General features: G+C 35.5%; 1 protein-coding gene and 1 non-coding gene across 5 annotated transcripts in view; one reads left to right on the plus strand and one right to left on the minus strand.

Annotated features, from left to right (window-relative positions):
- SPAST (spastin) overlaps positions 1-21,098 on the minus strand; it is a 61,850-nt gene that overhangs the window by 12,067 nt on the left and 28,685 nt on the right. For all 4 annotated transcript variants that reach the window (XM_057740767.1, XM_057740768.1, XM_057740769.1 and 1 more), the window contains 9 exons: positions 17,941-18,128; positions 16,976-17,109; positions 16,603-16,696; positions 7,203-7,277; positions 6,198-6,269; positions 4,942-5,017; positions 4,571-4,662; positions 4,340-4,419; positions 755-797 (listed from right to left, as the gene is read on the minus strand). In XM_057740767.1, the coding sequence (XP_057596750.1) occupies positions 755-797; positions 4,340-4,419; positions 4,571-4,662; positions 4,942-5,017; positions 6,198-6,269; positions 7,203-7,277; positions 16,603-16,696; positions 16,976-17,109; positions 17,941-18,128 (854 nt within the window). The remainder of the gene's footprint in view (positions 1-754; positions 798-4,339; positions 4,420-4,570; positions 4,663-4,941; positions 5,018-6,197; positions 6,270-7,202; positions 7,278-16,602; positions 16,697-16,975; positions 17,110-17,940; positions 18,129-21,098) is intronic.
- On the plus strand, positions 9,251-9,323 carry TRNAE-UUC (transfer RNA glutamic acid (anticodon UUC)). Its single transcript has one exon. It is a non-coding gene; the product is annotated as a tRNA-Glu (tRNA).

Raw genomic sequence — 21,098 nt, forward strand, 5'->3', positions numbered from 1 at the left:
AAAAATTTTTTGAGAGTTCCTGAAACAGTTAAAAATAATCCAAATAAAGCACTAAGGAAGTAGCTTCTATTACTATCAAGGATGTTAAGGGTCTGAGCCAGACAACCACAATTAAAAAAAAAAAAAGTTTTATAGAGGTATGAATTCATATAACATGGAATCTCACCCATTTTAAGTGTATAATTCAATGACTTTTAATTAGTTTAGAGTTGTGCAGCCATCACCCCAAAAAGTTCACTTGTGCCTGTTTGCAGTTAATCCCAACTTCCACCCATAGCCTTAGTTAACCACTATCTACTTTATGTTTCTAGAAATTAGCCTTTTCTGAACATTTCACACAAATGGAATCATACGATAGGCAATCTTTTGCATCTGGCATCTTTCACTTAGTATAACGTTTTTGAGGTTCATCCAATACTACAGTATGTGTAAGTAGCTCATTCCTTTTATTTCTAAACAGTATATCATTAAATGGACATACCACATTTGTATATCCATTCACTAACTGATGACTTTTTAGATTCTTTGCAGTTCTTGGCTGTTATTTATAATACTGTTATTAAAATTCTTGTACATGTCTGTGTAGATATATGTTTTCATTTCTCTTGGGTAGGTTCTTAGGAATGAAATTTTTGGGTCTTACGGTAAGTTTATATTTATCCTTTTAAGAAACTGCCAAACTTTTCCAATCCAGCTGTACCATGCACTCGTACTTGTTTCTGCCTTAAAAAAACACTGAAACACGGATACATACCTCCTCGTTTGGCAAAGACACATACACCCGTTTGGTGAAACGCCTAAAAAAAGGATTCAAGCAATCTCAGAAATACAGTTTTGAATTTACAGGTAATTCAGTTCAAGTAGCAAATAACAAGAACAAAGCTTTAAGTATAATGCTCAAGGCATTTGAATACATTTTAGTAGGCGTCAATGTAAAAAATTACTTTTTTAAAACATTCTACAAAGACCCAATGCGGGCAATAAATAAGTAAAATAATTAAATAATTAAAAAAACATTCTAGTTAAACATATAAAATAGATAACTAATAAGGACCTACTGTATAGCACAGGGAACACTACCCAATACTCTGTAATGACCTGTATGGGAAAATAATCTTAAAAAGAGTGGGTATAGTACACCTGAAACTAACACATTGTAAATCAACTATACTCCAATAAAACTTTTTAAAAAAATTCTAGGGCTTCCTAGGTGGCGCAGTGGTTGAGAATCCGCCTGCCAAAGCAGGGACACGGGTTCGATCCCTGTTCCAGGAAGATCCCACATGTCGCGGAGCTACTAAGCCCGTGTGCCCCAACTATTGAGCCTGCACTTTAGAGCCTGTGAGCCACAACTATTGAGCCCATTTGCTGCAACTACTGAAGCCCACGCACTTAGAGCCCGTGCTCCGCAACAAGAGAAGCCATGGGAATGAGGAGCCCATATACCCCAACGAAGAGTAGCCCCCTCTCGCCACAACTAGAGAAAGCCCGCACATAGCAAAAAAGACCCAATACAGCCAATAAAATAAATAAATAAATAAGTAAATTTATATAAAAAGAAAACTCTAGTTAGGGACTTTGCTGGTGGTGCAGTGGTTAAGAATCTGCCTGCCAATGCAGGGGACACGGGTTCAATTCCTGGTCCAAGAAGATCCCACATGCCTTGGAGCAACTAAACCTGTGCACCACAACTACTGAGCCTGCACTCTAGAGCCTGTGAGGTGCAACTACTGAGCCCAAGTGCCACAACTGCTGAAGCCCTCATGCCTAGAGCCTGTGCTGCTCCACAACAAGAGAAGCCACCGCGCTGAGAAGCCTGTGCACTGCATCAAAGAGTAGCCCCCGCTCACCACAAGTAGAGAAAGCCTGCGTGCAGCAACAAAGACCCAATGCAGCCAATAAATTAATAAATAAATAAAAACAAATTTTAAAAAATTCTAGTTAATATTCAAAAATTCTTAATTCAATATTGTTAGAATTAAATACATAACCATTTATGCATCCGTATTTTTTTATAGCAGTAACACAAAATATCTGATATAAGAGGTTGAAGAGGGACTTCTCTGGTGGCACAGTGGTTGGGAATCCTCCTGCCAATGCAGGGGACATGGGTTCAAGCCCCGGTCCGGGAAGACCCCACATGCTGCAGAGCAACTAAGCCCGTGCACCACAACTACTGAGCCTGCATTCTAGACACTGCATGCCACAACTACTGAGCCCACGTGCTGCAACTACTGAAGCCCACGTGCCTAGAGCCTGTGCACCTCAACTAGAGAAGCCACTGCAATGAGAAGCCTGCACACCACAATGAAGAGTAGCCCCTGCTTGCCACAACTAGAGAAAGCCTGCGCACAGCAACGAACACCCAACACAGCCAAAAAAAAAAAAAAAAAGAAAAGTTGAAGAAACAGATCTCTGCTGTCATCTTTTTTTTTTTTTTTTCTACACCAGGTTCAATCATCTGTTTTTATACACATATCCCCGTATTCCCTCCCTTCCTTGACTCCCCCACCCTCGAGTCCCCCCCACACTCCCCACCCCAGTCCTCTAAGGCATCTTCCATCCTCAAGTTGGGCTCCCTTTGTTATACAAAAACTTCCCACTGACTATTTTACAGTTGGTAGTATATATATGTCTGTGCTACTCTCTCGCTTGAAAGTGAAAACTAAAACCAACAAGGACAACAGAAACAGAAATGTAAACCCCATTATCAACAAACTATGTAACATTTACAGAACTAAAAAGTATGAAGAAGGGCTGCCTAGGGCAGTGAAAATTATACCGACAACGGTGAATAACAGGACCTGCCACTGCAAATTCTAGACACAGCTGTCAGAGCAGAGTTTTCCAGCGGGAACAGAGACAGCATACTCTGAGGGGTAATAAAACTAACCTCCCCACATTTAAACAAACATGTGAAAACTGGCTCTGCAGATCATGTGACCCTACTTAGTTAGTAGCAAGGGAATGGCAAGGAAGATGAGGCTGAACAAAGAAACTCAAGACACATCATCTTTGTAAGAAGACATCAATCACTCCGGCAAGATGACAAGCTGTCTTGCGATGACCAATCTTTTTCAGCTGAAGAAGACTAAATCAACCCCATCTCTTATTTATTTATTTATTTTAAATTTTATTTATTTATTTATTATTTTTGGGGGGGTACACCAAGTTCAATCATCTGTTTTTATACACATATCCCCGTATTCCCTCCCTCCCTCGACTCCCCCCCCACCCTCCCCATCTCTTATTTACATACACATATACTTCTCTATCAGGCAGGGCTTTGTTGTGAGTCAGGGAGACTACCCACCAGTCCAGGGTATTCATAAGACAACTCAAGATACTTGCTTGCTATTTTACTTCCCTAGCTCTTTTCCTACAATATCCTTCCAAAATTAGGTTTTATAAGAAAACTTCCCTTATCCAAATAAAATTAATAAGCAAAATAGACAAAAGCACAGGACTGATTTTAAAAAACAGTGCCAAAAAAAGAGGGGAAAGAATATACTAAACATAAAATAGATAAAATGAAGAACATGCACAAGAGGATTTTGCCATAAAACAAATTAAAATTGTGACCAAATATTTTTGTAAGAAATAAAATAATTTAATGAAAAAAAGGCTCCTATGAAATAAGCGCTCAATGAGATATAAAGCCTCAAGGAAATGACATCCAAAGGCTCAAAGAAGACAACAGAAGAAGAAAAATGGGATTGCACAGATCAGGAAAGAGATAAAAAAGAAAAAAACCACCACAGAAACAATGGTTACAAAAGTAGCAGTAGTAGTAGTAGAAAGGAGATTAGACACTAACCCTACTGGATTAACCCATAAATGTGAATAAAAGCAGGCTGGCTTTAGACTTTCAACTGTAACATCCAATCCTAGAAACAACAGGGCAATGTTATAAATTCCTCATGGAAAGAACCGGAGGTTCAAAAATTTTATGCTGAATCAAACTGTCCTCCCAGTAGAAAGGGAATAAATTTGTTCAAATACACGAGAAGAGAGAATATACCTCCCATGAGCTGTGCTTTATCAGCTTCTCATGAGGCCCAGTAAAAGAGGGTAAAAATCAGTTTTGGAGTTTTAAGATACTTTAATCCAACCGAGAAGAAATAAGCAATTTGCCTAAAACCATAAAGTTAAAAATAGTTTTCCTAATATCATGCTGACTCTGTCCTCAAAATCTTTAGCTGGTTAACAAGAAGCCAGAGGATGGATATATGAATTTAGTCTTCAAATTGAGAGAGAAGGAAACAAGAAATACGTCACACAAACACATGAGTAAATATATCTGTAAAAAGTGTGTGCCTGTCTACATAAATTTCCCTACCTGAGAACAGCCTCATCAAGCTCTTGTGGCCTGTTAGTTGCACCCATAACAAGCACTCTGTCATCTCCAGCAGATTGTACCTATAAGCCAAAAAATTTTTTCAATACTTTTAGATAAAGTAATAACAAACAAAAACATAATAAAGATATCTATTTCTAATTTGGGCCATTCAATAGGAAAATACATACACTAAAAGGCTACCATATTAAAAATATCATAATCAATACTTACACCATCAAATTCTATTAGAAATTCAGTTTTTAGACGTCTACTAGCATCGTGTTCTCCTTCTCTTCTTTCACACAAAAGGCTATCAACTTCATCTAGAGGAAATAAAAAGATAAGACTTTAATTAAAAGCCAAGCTATATGAGTCATCTGAGATTAATCACACTACTAGTTAGGTTATTAATATAATGAGTCCTACTCAATTTTTTAGATAGTCTTTAACTTTGTGCTTCTTTAAAACTTTTTATTTCTGCAACTATACTCTAATAAAAAAAAACTTTTTACTTCTGAATAATCTTTCCTATCAAATCCTTCACATTTGGAGAAGGGAATTTTATAAATGTTCAATTAAGTTGCTGGAAAACATATTCTTACCTATAAAAATTATAGATGGTTGAAGTTCTCGAGCCACAGCAAAAAGGGCTCTCACCAATTTCTCTCCTTCTCCCACCTAAAACAAGGCATTATACACTGTTATACCCATAAAATGCAAAATTATTCCAGCTGTTTAAATTTCACTATTAAAGGTCTAGAACCTAGGGATTTAATTTCCTTTCTTTGCAACAATCAAAGATTTGGTTTAAGCAATGGGAGTTAGGGGGTGTTACCTGCTCTGCTAAGAACACCTTGAAAATCCATTCTCACAATATCACTGTCAGTAAATATCAAAGTATTTCTAGGTAGTCCAGGAGGTCTATGAACACTCCTTAAGACATTCCCAGGGGCTGAAACACTATACTAAACCCATTCTATGCACCAAAGCATCTAATGAAAGGGTCATGAGGTTTGTGGTAATTTACTGCAAAAACTATTTTGTCCTCTAGGTGGCATCTATCCTTTTTATTGAAAATTAAATAAAAGAAAAAAGGAAAGGTCCCAGATTTAGAATCTTCAAAACAAATATATTCTCAGAACCAGAAGGAACCACCAAGAGATCACCTCTTATGACATCAACATTTTCTAAAAGTAAATATAGTAAGACTGATTCATAATTGCTAACAAATCTTGTACATTAACTTGAAAGAAGATCTATGTATTTAATAAGTGAAACCTGGTTTATATTAAAGTAAATAAATAAATGAGTAAAGGTTAAAATGATACTTTCTTAAGGCCAGCTCAGCATGTAAAAGTTAGGTTGGAATTGCTACCTGCTAACTTTCAAGATAGTGCTTTCTGTTATAGTATGTGCATAATATGGGTAAACTTACTTTAATAACAATTTTACTTATAAAGTTTCACATAGGAAGCAAAATTTAGCCAGGAAAAGTATCATTATATAGTTATTTTTAATTACTTTACAAAATTGAGACCCCTGCCAATACCTGATCTTGGACTTCTAGCCTCCAAACTATAAGACAATAAATTTCCATTGTTCAAGCCAGCCAGTCTGTGGTACTTTAATACACAGCCCTCGCAAACAAATATACTATGTGACAGAATAATTTCAATTTTAAAAGAGCCAAACAAATGCATATAACTTTCTATTTTGAAGAGTGATGTTCATCATATCTAAATAATAGATATAAAGCTCAAAGAAAAACTTTTTTGTATAATGTTATTACCATTTATACTTAACACTAACATTTAGACAGTAACTTAAAACACGACAATACTGGAAAAAGAACACTCACGTATTTTGAAGTTAAACTTGCAGCACTTATATTAAAGAAGGTTGCATTAGATTCTGCAGCTACTGCTTTTGCCTTTAAAAATCACAAGGGTAAATACTATATTAGTTCAATTGCTTTAAAAAGATAACCACATTTGATCAATTTAAGTTCTAGAAAAGATTTCATAAAAATATAAAGTATGACATAATTCCCAACATATGGCAATCAATGTCTTTCCTTCTCAGTAATGAGGAAAAGGTCTAAGAAGAGCTGTGCTTCTTTCCACTCTTTTTTTCTCTAAGAGGGAAGTGATAGGGAAAGGATAAAGAGAAAAAAAAAGAGGGTATTATTCTCTTCCTAGGTATAGAAGATAACTGGTTAGAGAAAGACAAACTGCTAAGGGAAAAAGTTACTTTTTCCCTATTTATGTTGTCCCTCTAGGAGAGCTATGCAGGAGAAAGAGGTATCCAGATCCTAGCAAAAACTTGTGGCAAAAGGATACAGAAAAAAAATCTGTTGTATGTCAATTATGCCTCAATTAAAATAAAAGAAAGCTGTGTCATGCTGATTATTTTATTTAAATAAACCTGTTAAGATAGTAAAAAAAAAATCAAAGATTAGGAAGATACTCAATATAGTAAGGTAAGCTCTTCTACAGTAAAATTTTATTATTTAACTTGGGAAAATAATGAAAATCACACTAGTAAATTTAGCTAGCCCCGAACTACTACTGAAGATAACGTATATGGTTTTCCACCTACTTCATCACTAAAAACTAGTTTAAAAACTGGGAGTTCCCTGATGGTCCAGTGGTTAGGACTCAGTACTTTCATTGCCATGGCCCCAGGTTCAATCCCTGGTCAAGGAACTAAGATCCTGCAAGCCATGTGGTGTAGTGAAAAAAAAAGTATATTATAGCAAAAGGCAAGTCATAAGTAATAGACTCAGGGACAATGAAAAGTTTATTTTTTCATATTACCTCCCTAATATGTCAACAGAGCATACAAACTTAAAAAGAATTCTTACCAGCATTGTTTTCCCATTTCCGGGTGGACCAAAGAGTAACAGTCCTCTGGCAGGAGCTCTAAGCCCTGTGAACAACTTAAAAACATATACTTTAGCTCACAACTATGATCCTGGAGACACTTTTTTCCAGGCATTTTAAGTATTGTTATCAAAAAGCACCATCTTTCAATAGCATCCTCCCAAAGAAAGCTGCCCAGAGCTCTAAAGAGAACACATAATCAATAAATTAGTATAATTATTAAAAACAGAAGAAAACAAAAATGAATTAAAACCAAATCCTTATTGATCAAAATGAAAGCAGATTGGTTAAACAAGATATATTGAACGTAGTAAGCTTCTTTACTTCCTTTAGAAATCAAAGCAAATAATAGTAAATGAATAAGAGATATAAATCTTCAGAACAAAAAAAAATATGAAAGGAAATATCAGAGGACACAAATTTTTGTAGATGGAGAACTGATAAAGTGTAGTAAATTATTTAACGGAGTTGAGGGAACTAAAACCTAAGTGCTGGCTTGTGAAGGGATACCTAGATACAAGGAGCAAGCTGATGTGAACAAAAAACCCGATAAAAGCTCAGGAACTAGGGGCATCAGGTACCAGAGAAAGCAGTAGTAAGGTAGCTGGCCAAAAACAGGGGAACTGATTGAAAGTTTGTATGAGGAACAATAAAACCCATGCTCCTGCCCCCACCAACAGCACTCCAGTAAGCACTCTTATTCCACAACCAAAGGAGGCAGACATCTTACTCTCTACAGAAATTAAACCCAGAGTCTCCAAACTCAGGAACACCAGGCATGGCAGGAATGACGGGTGAAGCACCAGACTGATAACGCTTTATTTAACAGTGAAAGTGTATATACTTTTAAGTTGAACCATGTGAGGTGGCTGATAGTCAACTTAAAGACAAAATATTTTTTGAGTGGTTTCAGGTTTACAGAAAATTTAATGGAAAGTACAGAGTGTTTCCACATAACTCCTCACCTCCCCCATTTTACCTATGAACATCTTGCATGAGTATGGTACATTTAATAAAGCTAACAAATATTGATATGTTACTATTAACCTCAATTCATAGTTTACATTAGGGTTCACTGTTTGTGTTACATATCCACCATTACAGTTTCACTACACCTAAAAACTGCCTTCTGCATCATCTATTTAGCCTTCCCTCCCTCCCCATGAACCCTTGGCAACCACTGATCTTTTTATTGTCTCCACAGTTACTTCAGTTGGAATCATACAGTATTAGCCTTTCAAGATTGGCTTCTTTGATTTACCAATATGTATTTAAGGTTCCTTTGTGTATTTTTGTGGCTTGATAGCTCATTTCTCTTTAGTGCTGAATAATATTTCATTATATGGATATACCATAGTTAGTTTATCCATTTAACTACTGAAGAACATCTTGGTTGCTTCCTAGTTTTGGCAATTACAAATAAAGCTGCTATAAACATTTGTGTGGGGGGTTTTGTGTAAATTTTTGACTCATTTGGGCAAACACTAAGGAGTGTGATTACTGGATAGCATGTAAAGAGTGTGTTTAGTTTTGTAAGAAAGTGTCAAACTGTCTTCCAAAGTGGCTGTACCACTTTGCCTTCCCACTAGCAATGAATAAAAGTTCCTATTGCTCCACGTCCCCACTAGCATTTGATGTTGCCAGTGTTTTAGATTTTAGCCATTCTAATAAGTGTGTGGTGGAATCTTATTGTTGTTTAACTTGCAATTCCCTAATGACAAATGATGTTGGGCATTTTCTGATATGCTTGTTTGTCATCTTTATAACTTCTTTGGTGAGGTGTCCATTCAGATCTTTTGGCCATGTTTTAGTTGTGTTGTTTTCTTACTGTAAATTTTACAAGTTCTTTGCATATTCTGTATACCAATCCTTTATGTTTTGCAAAGATTTTCTCCTGGTCTGTGGCTCATTTTTTCAGTCTATTAACAATGTCTTTCACAGAGAATCTTTTAATTTTAATGAAGTTCAACATCAATTTTTTCTTTCAAGGATCATGCTTTTGCTGCTGTATATAAGTCATACAGGGAACTCCCTGGTGGTCCAGTGGTTAGGACTTGGCGCTTTCACTGCCATAGGCCCAGGTTCGATCCCTGGTCAGGGAACTAAGATCCTGTAAGCCCCATAGTGTGACCCACCCCCCCGCCCCAAAAGTCATCCAATTATCCAACTAGATTTTCTCCTATGTTATCTCCTAGGAGTATTACACTTTAGTTTGCCTTTTACATTTAGGCCTGTGACTAATTTTGAATTAATTTTTGTGAAAGGTGTAAACTGTGTTTCTAGATTCATTTTTTTGCATGCGATGTCCAGTTGTTACAGCACTATTTGTGGAAATGGCTATCCTTTCTCCATTGAATTGCCTTTGCTCCTTTGTCAAAAATCAGTTGACTATATTTGTGTGGGTCCATTTCTGGGGTATCTCTTCTGTTCTACTGACCTATTTGTCTATTCTCTCATCAATGACACATTGTCTTCATAACTGTAGCTTAAAATTTCTTTTCACTTTATTGACATAGCATTGTATAAGTTTAAAGTGTACAACATGATAATCTGAAACTGTAAAATGTTTACCAAATAAGGTTAGTTAATACATCCTTTGCCTCACATAATTACCATTTTGTTGTTATTGTTACAGTAAGTACACACCTCTACTCTCACAGCAACTTCCGAGTATACAATATAGCAATGTTAACTACGGTCACCACACTGTACATTAGGATTCCCAGAAGTTATTCACCTCATGATTGAAAGTTTGTACCTTTTAATTAACATCTCCTCATTTCCCCCACCTTTCAGCCTTTGGGAATCACCATTCTACTCTTTCTTTCTATGAGTTTGATCCTTTTAGATTCCATACATGAAAGAGAATAAACAGTATCTGTCTTGCTCTGTCTGACGTATTTCACAAATGACAGGATTTCCTTTTTTCTTATGGTTGAATAATATTCCATTATACATATATACCACATTTTCTTTATCCATTCATCCATCAATGGACACTTAGGTTGTTTCCATGTCTTGGCTATTGTGAATAATGCTGCATGATTACTGCAGCTTTACAGTAAATCTTGAAGTCAGGTAGTGACAGTCCTCCAACTTTGCTCTTCTCCTTTAATACTGTGTTGGCTCTTCTGGGTCCTTTGCCTCAACATATTAACTTTAGAATCAATTTGTCAATATTCACAAAATAACCAGCTGGACTTCTGACTGGGATTGCGTTGAATCTACATATTGACTTGGGAAGAACTGATACATTGTTGATATTGAGTCTTCCTATCCATCTATGTGGAATATCTCCCCATTAATTAAATGGTGTTGCATTTTTAATTTCATATTCTAGTTGAAAGATTAAAAGAAGCAATTAATTTCTGTATATTAACTTTGTATCCTGTAACTCTGCTATAATCACTTATCAGTTTCAGGAGATTTTTTTGTTGCATCTTTGGGATTTTCTACATTGACAATCATGTCACCTGAAAAGAAAGATATTCAACTATCTTTGACCTATATAAACAGTAATTTCATTGGCTCAATCTAACAGGAAACTAAGTCATCTTCTCCTAAACAGTTCCTAGACATAACAGTCAAGATTATATTCTCCAAACAAGAAACAAGAAAGTCTTTTTCTAAAGACTCTTAAGGACTTCCCTGGTGGCGCAATGGTTAAGAATTCGCCTGCCAATGCAGGGGACACAGGTTCGATCCCTGGGCCAGGAAGATCCCATGTGCCATGGAGCAACTAAGCCCATGTGCCACAGCTACTGAGCCTGTGCGCTAGAGCCTGTGAGCCACAACTATTTAGCCCAAGTGCCACAACTACTGAAGCTTGCACGCCTAGAGCCCATGCTCCGCAATAAGAGAAGCCACGGCAATGAGAAGCCCGCACACTGCATCGAAGAGTAGCCCTCGCCCACTGCCAACTAGAGAAAGCCTGCATGCAGCAATGAAGACCCAACATAGCCAATAAAATAAAGACTTTTTAAAACCCCAGGAAAAAAGACCTACAATTACAGACATTTGGAGAAACCAAACAGCATTCTGTGGTCAACCAGCTCCTACTACTCAACAAGCTCTACTTACCTGTACAGAGTTGCTAACCAACACTGTTACTGTTCCTCTCTAGTATGAATGAAAAATCAGGATTATCAGATATTTGAGAGAAGCTCCCAACATGAAGGAGTTAAAAAAAAAAAAAGGAGGAGGAAAGAGAGAATGCAGTAAACAAAACAAAATTTCACAAAAGCTATAATTAATATGCATATACGAAATAAGAATTGGAAGCTGGGCTTCCTAGGTGGGACAGTGGTTAAGAATCTGCCTGTCAATGCAGGGGACATGGGTTCGAGCCCTCCTCCAGGAATATCCCACATGCCGCAGAGCTACTAAGCCCGTGTGCCACAACTATTGAGCCTGCACTCTAGAGCCCAAGCCACAACTATTGAGCCCACGTGCTGCAACTACTGAAGCCCAAGCGCCTAGAGCCCGTGCTCCGCAACAAGAGAAGCCACGGCAATGAGTAGCCCCCGCTCACTGCAACTAAAATAAAAGCCCGTGCACAGCAAAAAAAGACCCAACAAAGCCAATAAAATAAATAAATAAATAAATAAATAAATAAATAAATGTATTTAAAAAAAAAGAACTGGAAGCTAATCAATCAGAGGACAAGAAAGAGCTCTTAGAAGCTAAAATATAGTGCCTAAAATATTAGGGAAATCACATAGAAAATAAAGTTGATTAAATCTCCTAGTAAGTACAACAGAGGACAAAGAAATGAAGACAAAAGAGGAAAGATTAAAAAAAAAATCAGAAGACCAATCCAGTAGGGTTTAAGAACCATCTTGAAAAAGTTTTAGGACGATGAAACAAAGAAAATAAAGGGGAAAAAAAAAAAATCAAAGAATTCTAGAACCTTTTAAAAAACTGAATGATGGCGACTTGCCTGGCGGTCCAGTGGTTAAGACCTCGCCTTCCAATGCAGGGGGTGCAGTTTGGATTCCTAAGCTAAGATCCCACATGCCTCGGGGCCAAAAAACCCCAAAATATAAAACAGAAGCAATATTGTAACAAACTCAATAAGGACTTTAAAAATGGTCCACATCAAAACATACAAACAAACAAACACTGAATGATGAGTATCTAGAAAGGTGCCTTCTGGAAAAAGAAAAAAGGAGAAAAAATACATCAAGCAAATCATGAAATATCAGAAAAGTAGGGATAGAGAAAAGATCCCCAAAGCTTTGAGAAATCAAAATAAGTCCAATGCTATTCTGATTCCTGATCCTATGTATCTAATATGAAGCAACACTGGAAGTTAGAAGACAATGGACAATGCCTTTAAAATGCAAAGGGAAGATAATTTTCAACCTAAATCTTGATATCTAATCAAATTATCAACAAGGGAAGACAGTAGATTAAATATATTTTCAGATATGTGAAATCTCAAAAAACTGTCTCACATGACCCTTTCTCAGGAACTTACAGGAGGATGTATGCCATCAAAATGAGAAAATAAACCATGAAAGAGAAAATAAGGAATCCAAAAAACCAAGACATCCATTATAATAGAAAGACAAAGAAAAGTCCCAAGATGATGGTGAAGCGAGATTATAGAAAAGGTATGAAATAAAAACTGGTCGAATGGAACAGAAAAAGGTGCTTCCAGGAAAAGGGGTTCCAAGAAAAAAAAAAAAAAAACTGAGCTACTGGATTTTCAAATTGGTCTGACCATGTGGAAAACTGACTTGAAATGGTGTAGGAAAAACTATCAATTGGTAAGATGAAAACTAAGGAAACAAAAAAGTAACACAATTATTTACTGTAGGAGGGGAAAAAAAACCTATACAAGAAAAAAGAAAAAACAGTATCCTATTCAGCTTGGTACTGAATAACATTTACAAGAAATGAATATTGATTTAACCTACGGCAGTGAAAAAAAAAATTGGCTTTTTAAGATTATTACTTAAAGAGGTAAGTTCAAAAAACTTTAAAAAGACAAATGTTCATGCTGGTATAATGAAAGATAACATATTTAGAAATTCATGGAAATTTCAGTAGTAGGTAGAATCTTTTAAAATTGGAGAACAGTCACATTCTCTTATAAAACTGAAAGAAAATGGTGTTATTAAGCTGCAAGAGAACAAAATAAACATAAGAGTTCAAAATAATGCTGACAAATAAGCTGAATAGGATATGAAAGAGGTCTATGAAATAGGACAGAAGAATATATATTTTCGTTGTAAAATTTTTGAGAAAAATATATAGACAGATCATTGAGATGTACTTGGAAATGTAGCATTGCTTTTGGGTTGGAAGGCATGTTTTTTTAAATTTTATTTTATATTCTTACAGTTTCAACTTTTTTCAAAGATTAATATTTGTGACTTTAAAAAATTATTTTTAAAATATTTAAAACGTAGTCCTATTTGATGGCAGGGAGACGGACAAGAGTTTTTTCAATGTCCTTTCCAGGTCCATGACTTCATGAATAAACAAAGATTTCTGAGTAGAAATTAACTCAAGAATATATTTTTAACATTATTTATCTCCTTATAGCCATTTTTAGTGTTTGGTGACTTAATTATGATTCCGTGTTTCTATGATGAAATAAAAATTCCAGCACACTAAAGAATGAATAAGTTCATCATGATGCCTGTCATACCCAACTTTCCAATCTAGCCTAACAATGTCCCCATTGTGGTCCATGCAAGCTCCTCACTGTGGAGAATTAAGAATAAAGCTAATTTGTTGCACAATGGAGGTGCTTTATGAAATAAGTCTGACCTATTCACAGGCCTACCATGATCCATTTTATGGGTCTACTGTGAAAAGCTGAGCTGGGACAATCATATTTCCTTTCCTGGGAATATGAACTGAAATTATAAAAATGTTCCAATTGGCAGGTGTGGAGATAAGAGACAAATAGTTCAAACCCTGAGGTCTGGCTTTAGCTCAGATGCTGTTCTTCCTCAAGTCCCAATTTAGTACATTTACTAAGATTTCTGCCTGTCCCAAGGCTAGGTTATTCAACTTTGAAATTTCAGGTTTTTCTAATATTATGGTGCTACCATTGGAAATAATGCTGAAATGCAAATTCATATGCTGTTTGACCTCACTTTCCACTTTAGATGTGTTCCCTAAAGTTATGGGTAGAGCAGAAGCTGAATGACTTCTAGCACAGTCCAAATATTTTCTTACTACCTTTACAATTTCAGATGTAGTTTTGTACACTAAGAAGCACAACACTAAATAAATATTAAAACCCATACTTAAGAATTAGCTGGCAGCTACAAGCATTGAGGTGTCAGTCAAATGTTAGGAATCTTATTTATTTCAGTTCCTAGATTCACCACTTAACTAAAATCTTGAGCAAGAAACTTAGGTTTTAGGATTAGTTTCTTTATCCACAAATAGACTAGAAGACTGCTAAGATCCTTTTTAGGTCCACAATTATATGAATTCTTTCAACAAGCATTTGTTTGTCAATACTTAGTCTGCTACATTTACTACTCTTATATAACCCCAGGCAAAAAGTAAGCCCAAAATACAAACTATGTTTCCTCAAAGTAGCCTGAGGTGGTACAAGAGATAAAATTTGGTTCATATAAGGACAAATGCTTTCTATTTAAATAATTCTCTATTTTATTGTGTATTAAAAAAATTTCAATTAGTATACTAAACCAGTGATTTCATGCACACTGCTTCTTAGAATGAGCAAGAAGTAAAATAAAGCAGACTCAAAAAATATTAAGTTTCAGTATAGTTCGTACTCACGAGTTATAAACACCATGAAAGTAGTATGAGAATGAAAGAGACTATAGAAAAATAGAGCCACACAACCTTTACACATTCATTTAAAAGCGTATTCATCACAATGTGCCATATAACATCTATTTTCACTAGATATTGTAAATGAGTCCATTAAGATTTGAAAGCTCAAGGAGAAGAGAAATAACTGATCCAGACTAGATCCTCAGATTTATTATTGCAATACTTTCAGAACAGCATCAAATATGCAACGTGTAAACAGTGAAAATCCGAAACAATGCTAACTGGGAGATTAGGTTTGCAATAAATACACTACCGTGTGTAAAACAGACAGAGAGTAGGAACCTGTGGTATAGCACAGGAGCTCAGCTTAGTGCTCTGTGATGACCTACATGGGTGGGATGGAGGTCCAAGAGGGAGGGTATATATGTATACATACAGCTGATTCACTTCGTTGTAGAGCAGAAACTAACACAACATCGCAAAGCAATTATACGCCAATAAAAAAGAATAAAGCACTGAAAAAAAAAAAACAATGCTAAGTATGGAAAATTATTTATTGTCAATTGCAAGATTACCTAACTTCCTTAGTGAGTTTAAAAATATGGGATGGAAGATTAGGTCCCTATCCATCTTTCACCAGCTCTCTACTTACTTTGATGATGTAATATCTTGAAAATAATTATTTTAAATAATTTTATCTTAATTTTTCTTTTCTCCAGTATGATTTCTGTCTCTTAATTTTAAATCTCTCTTACCTTGATATAAAAATTATTTCCTGTTACCTACTATTCCTGTAAATTTAACTAAAACTGGATTGGGGAAAAATAATGGATTGGGAATTAGGAACCATTATAATCATTCTCCTCTCCAATGTAAATAACTAGTCAACATCAACTGCTAATGTTTTCTTCCTTTAAAAAAGATCAAACCTGGGCTTCCTAGGTGGCACAGTGGTTAAGAATCCACCTGCCAATGCAGGGGACATGGGTACAAGCCCTGCTCCAGGAAGATCCCACATGCTGCGGAGCAACTAAGCCCATGCACCACAACTATTGAACCTGCGCTTTAGAGCCCGTGAGCCACAACTACTGAGCCCATGTGCTGCAACTACTGAAGCCCATGCACCTAGAGCCCACGCTCCACAACAAAGAGTAGCCCCCACTCACTGCAACTAAAAGAAAGCCCCTGCACAGCAAAAAAGACCCAACACAGCCAATAAAATAAATAAATAAATTTATAAAAAAAAAAAGATCAAACCTATTGTTATATGAATTAATCATTCTAGTATAGCTCAAACACTACTGATGCTATGGATTCAGTAATGGATGATGCTACAGGAAAATGATAATATAAAAGTCCTGGGATTTCCCTGGTGGTCCAGTGGGTAAGACTCCATGCTCTCAGTGCAGGGGGCCTAGGTTTGATCCCTGGTCAGGGAACTAGATCCTGCATACATGCCGCAACTAAGAGTCTGCATGCCACAACTAAAGATTCTGTATGCTGCAATGAAGATCTCCCATGCTGCAACTAAGACCCAGCAAAGCCAAAATAAATAAATAATTAATAAATATATAAATAAATATAAAATGAAAAAGTTAAAAAAAAAGTCCTTACCTCAGGCCTCAGAGAAGGAAGAATAACAATTTCTTGCAATGCTTGCTTTGCCAACTCTTGACCAGCTATATCATCAAATTTAACAGCTGTTCCACTAAGAAACAGAATTTCAGTTAGCTCCACAACAGAAATATACTTCAGTTATTATAATATTAAGTCTAAGCTCTATGTAACATAGCCATTTTTATGTTAACTAACTGTGAAACTACAGTTAAATCTGTAAAGCAATGGTTTTCTACATTTACAGTAATTGAAAACCATCATAAAAATTACATATGTAAATTAGACAAGATATTTATTATCCATTTCACTCATATTTTATAAATAAAAAAAATTTTAAAACCCATAAAACATTTTAGATGACAAAACTTACTTGTCCACAATTTCATTCATTATAAGGTTAGCAAGGTTGCTGTCCACATTCCTAAAGTTCTTCAAGTCTTTCTTTTTACGAGCAGCAGTTGTAGGGGTAGAAGGTTTATTTGTTCTATTTGTTTTTGGTGTACTCTTGAAGGACAAAAAATTTTAATGTGAAAACACAACATAACGTTTACACTTTTCACATGTGAGTTAATCTTAATGTTCACAGAAATTAAAGGCTTAAAAGTAGCAAAAAATGGATATAAAAATCCAAAAATTGTAATTTACTCAAAGATAAAATGGCATTCACTATAGAACTACATTTGACATGAAGTGGGTTTACAGAAGATTTTATCCAGATAGACTGTTACTACAAAATAAAAAGGCTCTATGACAATGCAGTCATATAATTTTGATCCTTGTTAGAATCGTAACAAAACTCTATGTATGTTTAATGTTACAAAACAATTACATAGATTTAAATAAGTAAAAGAATAACAAATTTAAAATGAACCACAGGGAATTTCCTGGCGGTCTAGTGGTTAGGACTCAGTGCATTCACTGCTGAGGGCCCAGGTTCAATCTCTGGCCAGGGAACTAAGATACTGTAAGATGTGCCGTGCGGCCAAATAAATAAAAATTAAAAAAAACAGAACTATATAGTATTATATAAAACAGACTGGATAAGCAAACTTACTATTAAAAAAAAAAGCCTATTCAGGACCAAAAGGAATTCAAGAAAATGTGCTTAAAAAATAACAGAGAAAAAAAAATTTTTGCTTTTTAGTAGCAAGTTGCCTTTGCTTATATTTTTTAAAATCTAAATCAAAAAAAAGAAAAACTACAGTCAATGCTGTGGAAACTTACCAATTCTCTACAGTATTATAAAGTACTTGTAATAAACTTAAGCAAGCATATCATGTTCAAAATTTTCTATTTGCAACAGCATAGTAATTAAAGGTTACTGCCTCCAAATACCTTATAAGTGGCAGTTGCAGGACCAGGTCCCTGTCTCACTCCAGAAACCATGGATAAACCACTGCAACTGGGTGCTCTATGATGGCCTGAAAGACCTGTGGATCCAGTTTTCATAACTGTTTTTGAACGAGGCAGTGAATTACTAGTGTGTGTTAAGGGATCTTTTCTTTTCGGAACAGCTCCACTTTCTATCAAGAGAAAAAAATAAAATCATCATGGTTAGAAAATTGGGGTTAAACACTATAAAAAGTAATATAAAGACCAGAACAAAATTGTAAAACTAATAATATATTTTGTTTATTTCCGCAATATTTCAAAATAAGATTTCAATCAGAATATATACTACGGTGTTCATAAGGGTTATTACTGGGTACGGACAAGATTATATTATTTAGCTTTTTCCTTTTCCTGATGTGTATTATAATTTTCTTATAAGGAATATGTATTTGTTATAAAAAAGAAATAACTTTATTTTTGGGGACAGGAGGAGGATATAAAAAAGGTACGAAGCATAAAGCTGCCAAAAATATTTCTTTTGTTTTGTTTTGTTTTTTGTTTTGTTTTGTTTAAAAGCTGCCAAAAATTAAAGAAACAAAATGTAGTAAAGTCATTAGAGATAGGTTATACAGAGGAAAAAAAAATAGCACTTCACTCCAAACTTTGAAGACTACAAAATGGTATGAAAGTCCAGTTTGTGCCACCAAAAGTTTTAAAAATTGATTTTAATTTAAAGGGTATAAAAATGTGGTTAACATGCCAAGTAAAAATTTTATGCTCTATCTATGCAAATAAACAAATATAGGACACCTTCAATTAAATCTAAAAGGTTACCTGACCTATCTACTGTGCTCTTCTACATAAATTACAGATTTTGAATGTTCAAATTTCACTGCTTCTGGGACTTTCCTAGTGGTGCAGTAGTTAAGAATCATATTGGCAGTGGCCAATGCAGGAGACACAGGTTCAATCCCTGGGCTAGGAAGATCCCACATTTTATGGAGCAACTAAGCCTATGCGCCACAGCTACTGAGCCTGTGCTCTAGAGTCTGTGGGCCACAACTACTGAGCCTATTTGCTGCAACTACTGAAGCGTGCATGCCTAGAGCCTACAAAGAGTAGCCCCCACTCACCACAACTACAGAAAAGTCCATGTGCAGCAGCAAACACCCAACACAGCCAAAATAATAATAATAAAATTCTCTTAAAAATATTAAAAAAAACCTCACTGCTTCTAAATATTTTCATATACTATATATCAGAGTTTATCAGTAACAATGTTCACTGTGAAGATAGATGTTAAATCAGTCAGCAAATTACAGTCACCTAGCGGAAAGAGCAGCTTAAAGACAAAAGCCTTACAGTTGCTTTTGTCATCAAATCCCTTCACATGGCTTAAGGAGACTCAAAAGAAGGGAACTTAAAGAGTACAGTAAATTAGGGACTTCCCTGGTTACCCCAGTGGTTAAGACTCCATGCTCCCAATGTAGGGGGTGCGGGTTTGATCCCTGGTCAGGGAACTAAGATCCCACATGCCACACAGTGCAGTCAAAAAAATAAAAAATTAAAATTAAAAAAAAAAAGAGTAAAGTAAATTAACCAAGGGCTCTTTTCCAGTAAATAAATGCAAAGCTCTGAACCATACGTTCAAGGAACTAATGGATAATGACCGTGTAGGAAGAAGCAGGAAAGCAACCCAAAAAAGGGAATGATAACAAGCAAAAGCTGAGGTATGAATAAAAACAAAATCTGCCTAGGGTGATGATAAGTATCATGTGTTTCAGAGGGAAAAAGGAGACTGGCAAAGAATTTCTTCAGACAGAAAATATACAGTCCTAAGATTACAAATGGATAGAAATTTTCATAAGGAACTGTGAAAACGATAGCAGACTTTTCATAAAAATTACAGAGGTCAGTAGGTAACAGAGTATGCTCAAAATGCTGAAGGAAAAAACAATGTTAATTTTCATCTATTCTAAATTCAGGTAAACAGTCATTAAGAATGAGGGTATCTGCAGATACTAGAAAGGCTGAGAGAGTTTACTATCTACAAACACTCATTAAAAGAAATACTAGGGCTTCCCTGGTGGCGCAGTGGTTAAGAATCCGCCTGCCAATGCAGGGGACATGGGTTCTATCCCTTGTCCAGGAAGATATCACATGCCTCGGAGCAACTAAGCCCGTGCGCCACAACTACTGAGCCTGCGCTCTAGAGCCGTGAGCCACAACTATTGAGCCTACGTGCCAAAACGACTGAAGCCCATGAACCTAGAGCCCGTGCTCTGCAACAAGAGAGGCCACTGCAATGAGAAGCCCACGGCACCACAATGAGGAGTAGGCTCCCGCTCTCCAAAACTAGAGAAAGCCCATGTGCAGCAACGAAGACCCAACACAGCCAATAAATAAATAAATAAATAAATTTATTTAAAAAAATACTAAAGAGGTCTTTTAGTTAAAAAGCAAATTAAATGCAGAAAGGAGTAAAAAACTGTAATATGAAGTTAGTAAGGAAAAAATCAGAAAACCTGGAGGTAGGAAAAATTCAAAAAGGAAAATAATTAGAATATATTATTTGGCTTTGAGTACACAATATTTACTAAGTCACTAATAATATGAAATATACTTTTTCTATATAACTAAAAACAGTGATATATATATACACACACACACACATATACTTGTATATATATACACATATATATACACACACACAGAATGAAGGATAATGGTGGAATAAGAGAATTAAACTTTCTTCTACCTGAAAAAGAATTCAATACATATCAAAAACTCATAAATCAGGAATACAATATAAGCACAATATTTGAAAATATAATAAGCATAAGAAAAATAGCAAAGAGTTAAATATTGTATGAGGAGCCAAATTAGGCATACAGGTTAAGAAGAGGAGATATAACAGGTGGGAAGGGGAATATTATTTTTCTTTATAAACCTTTCAGTATTTTTTAATCAACACTCTGGGGTACAATCCATGAATAATAAATTGCATACATGTAAAATGTATAATATATTGGCAAAATAGCCACTAAAATCAAGATACAAAGTTTCGATCATAGCCAAAAGTTTCCTCGTGTCCATTTGCACTCCATCTCCTTGTTGCCCCTGGCCCTAAGCAATCACTAATCTGCTTTCTGAATATTGGA

Source organism: Hippopotamus amphibius, chromosome 7 (genome assembly GCF_030028045.1).
Source record: "Hippopotamus amphibius kiboko isolate mHipAmp2 chromosome 7, mHipAmp2.hap2, whole genome shotgun sequence".
NCBI lineage: Eukaryota > Metazoa > Chordata > Mammalia > Artiodactyla > Hippopotamidae > Hippopotamus > Hippopotamus amphibius.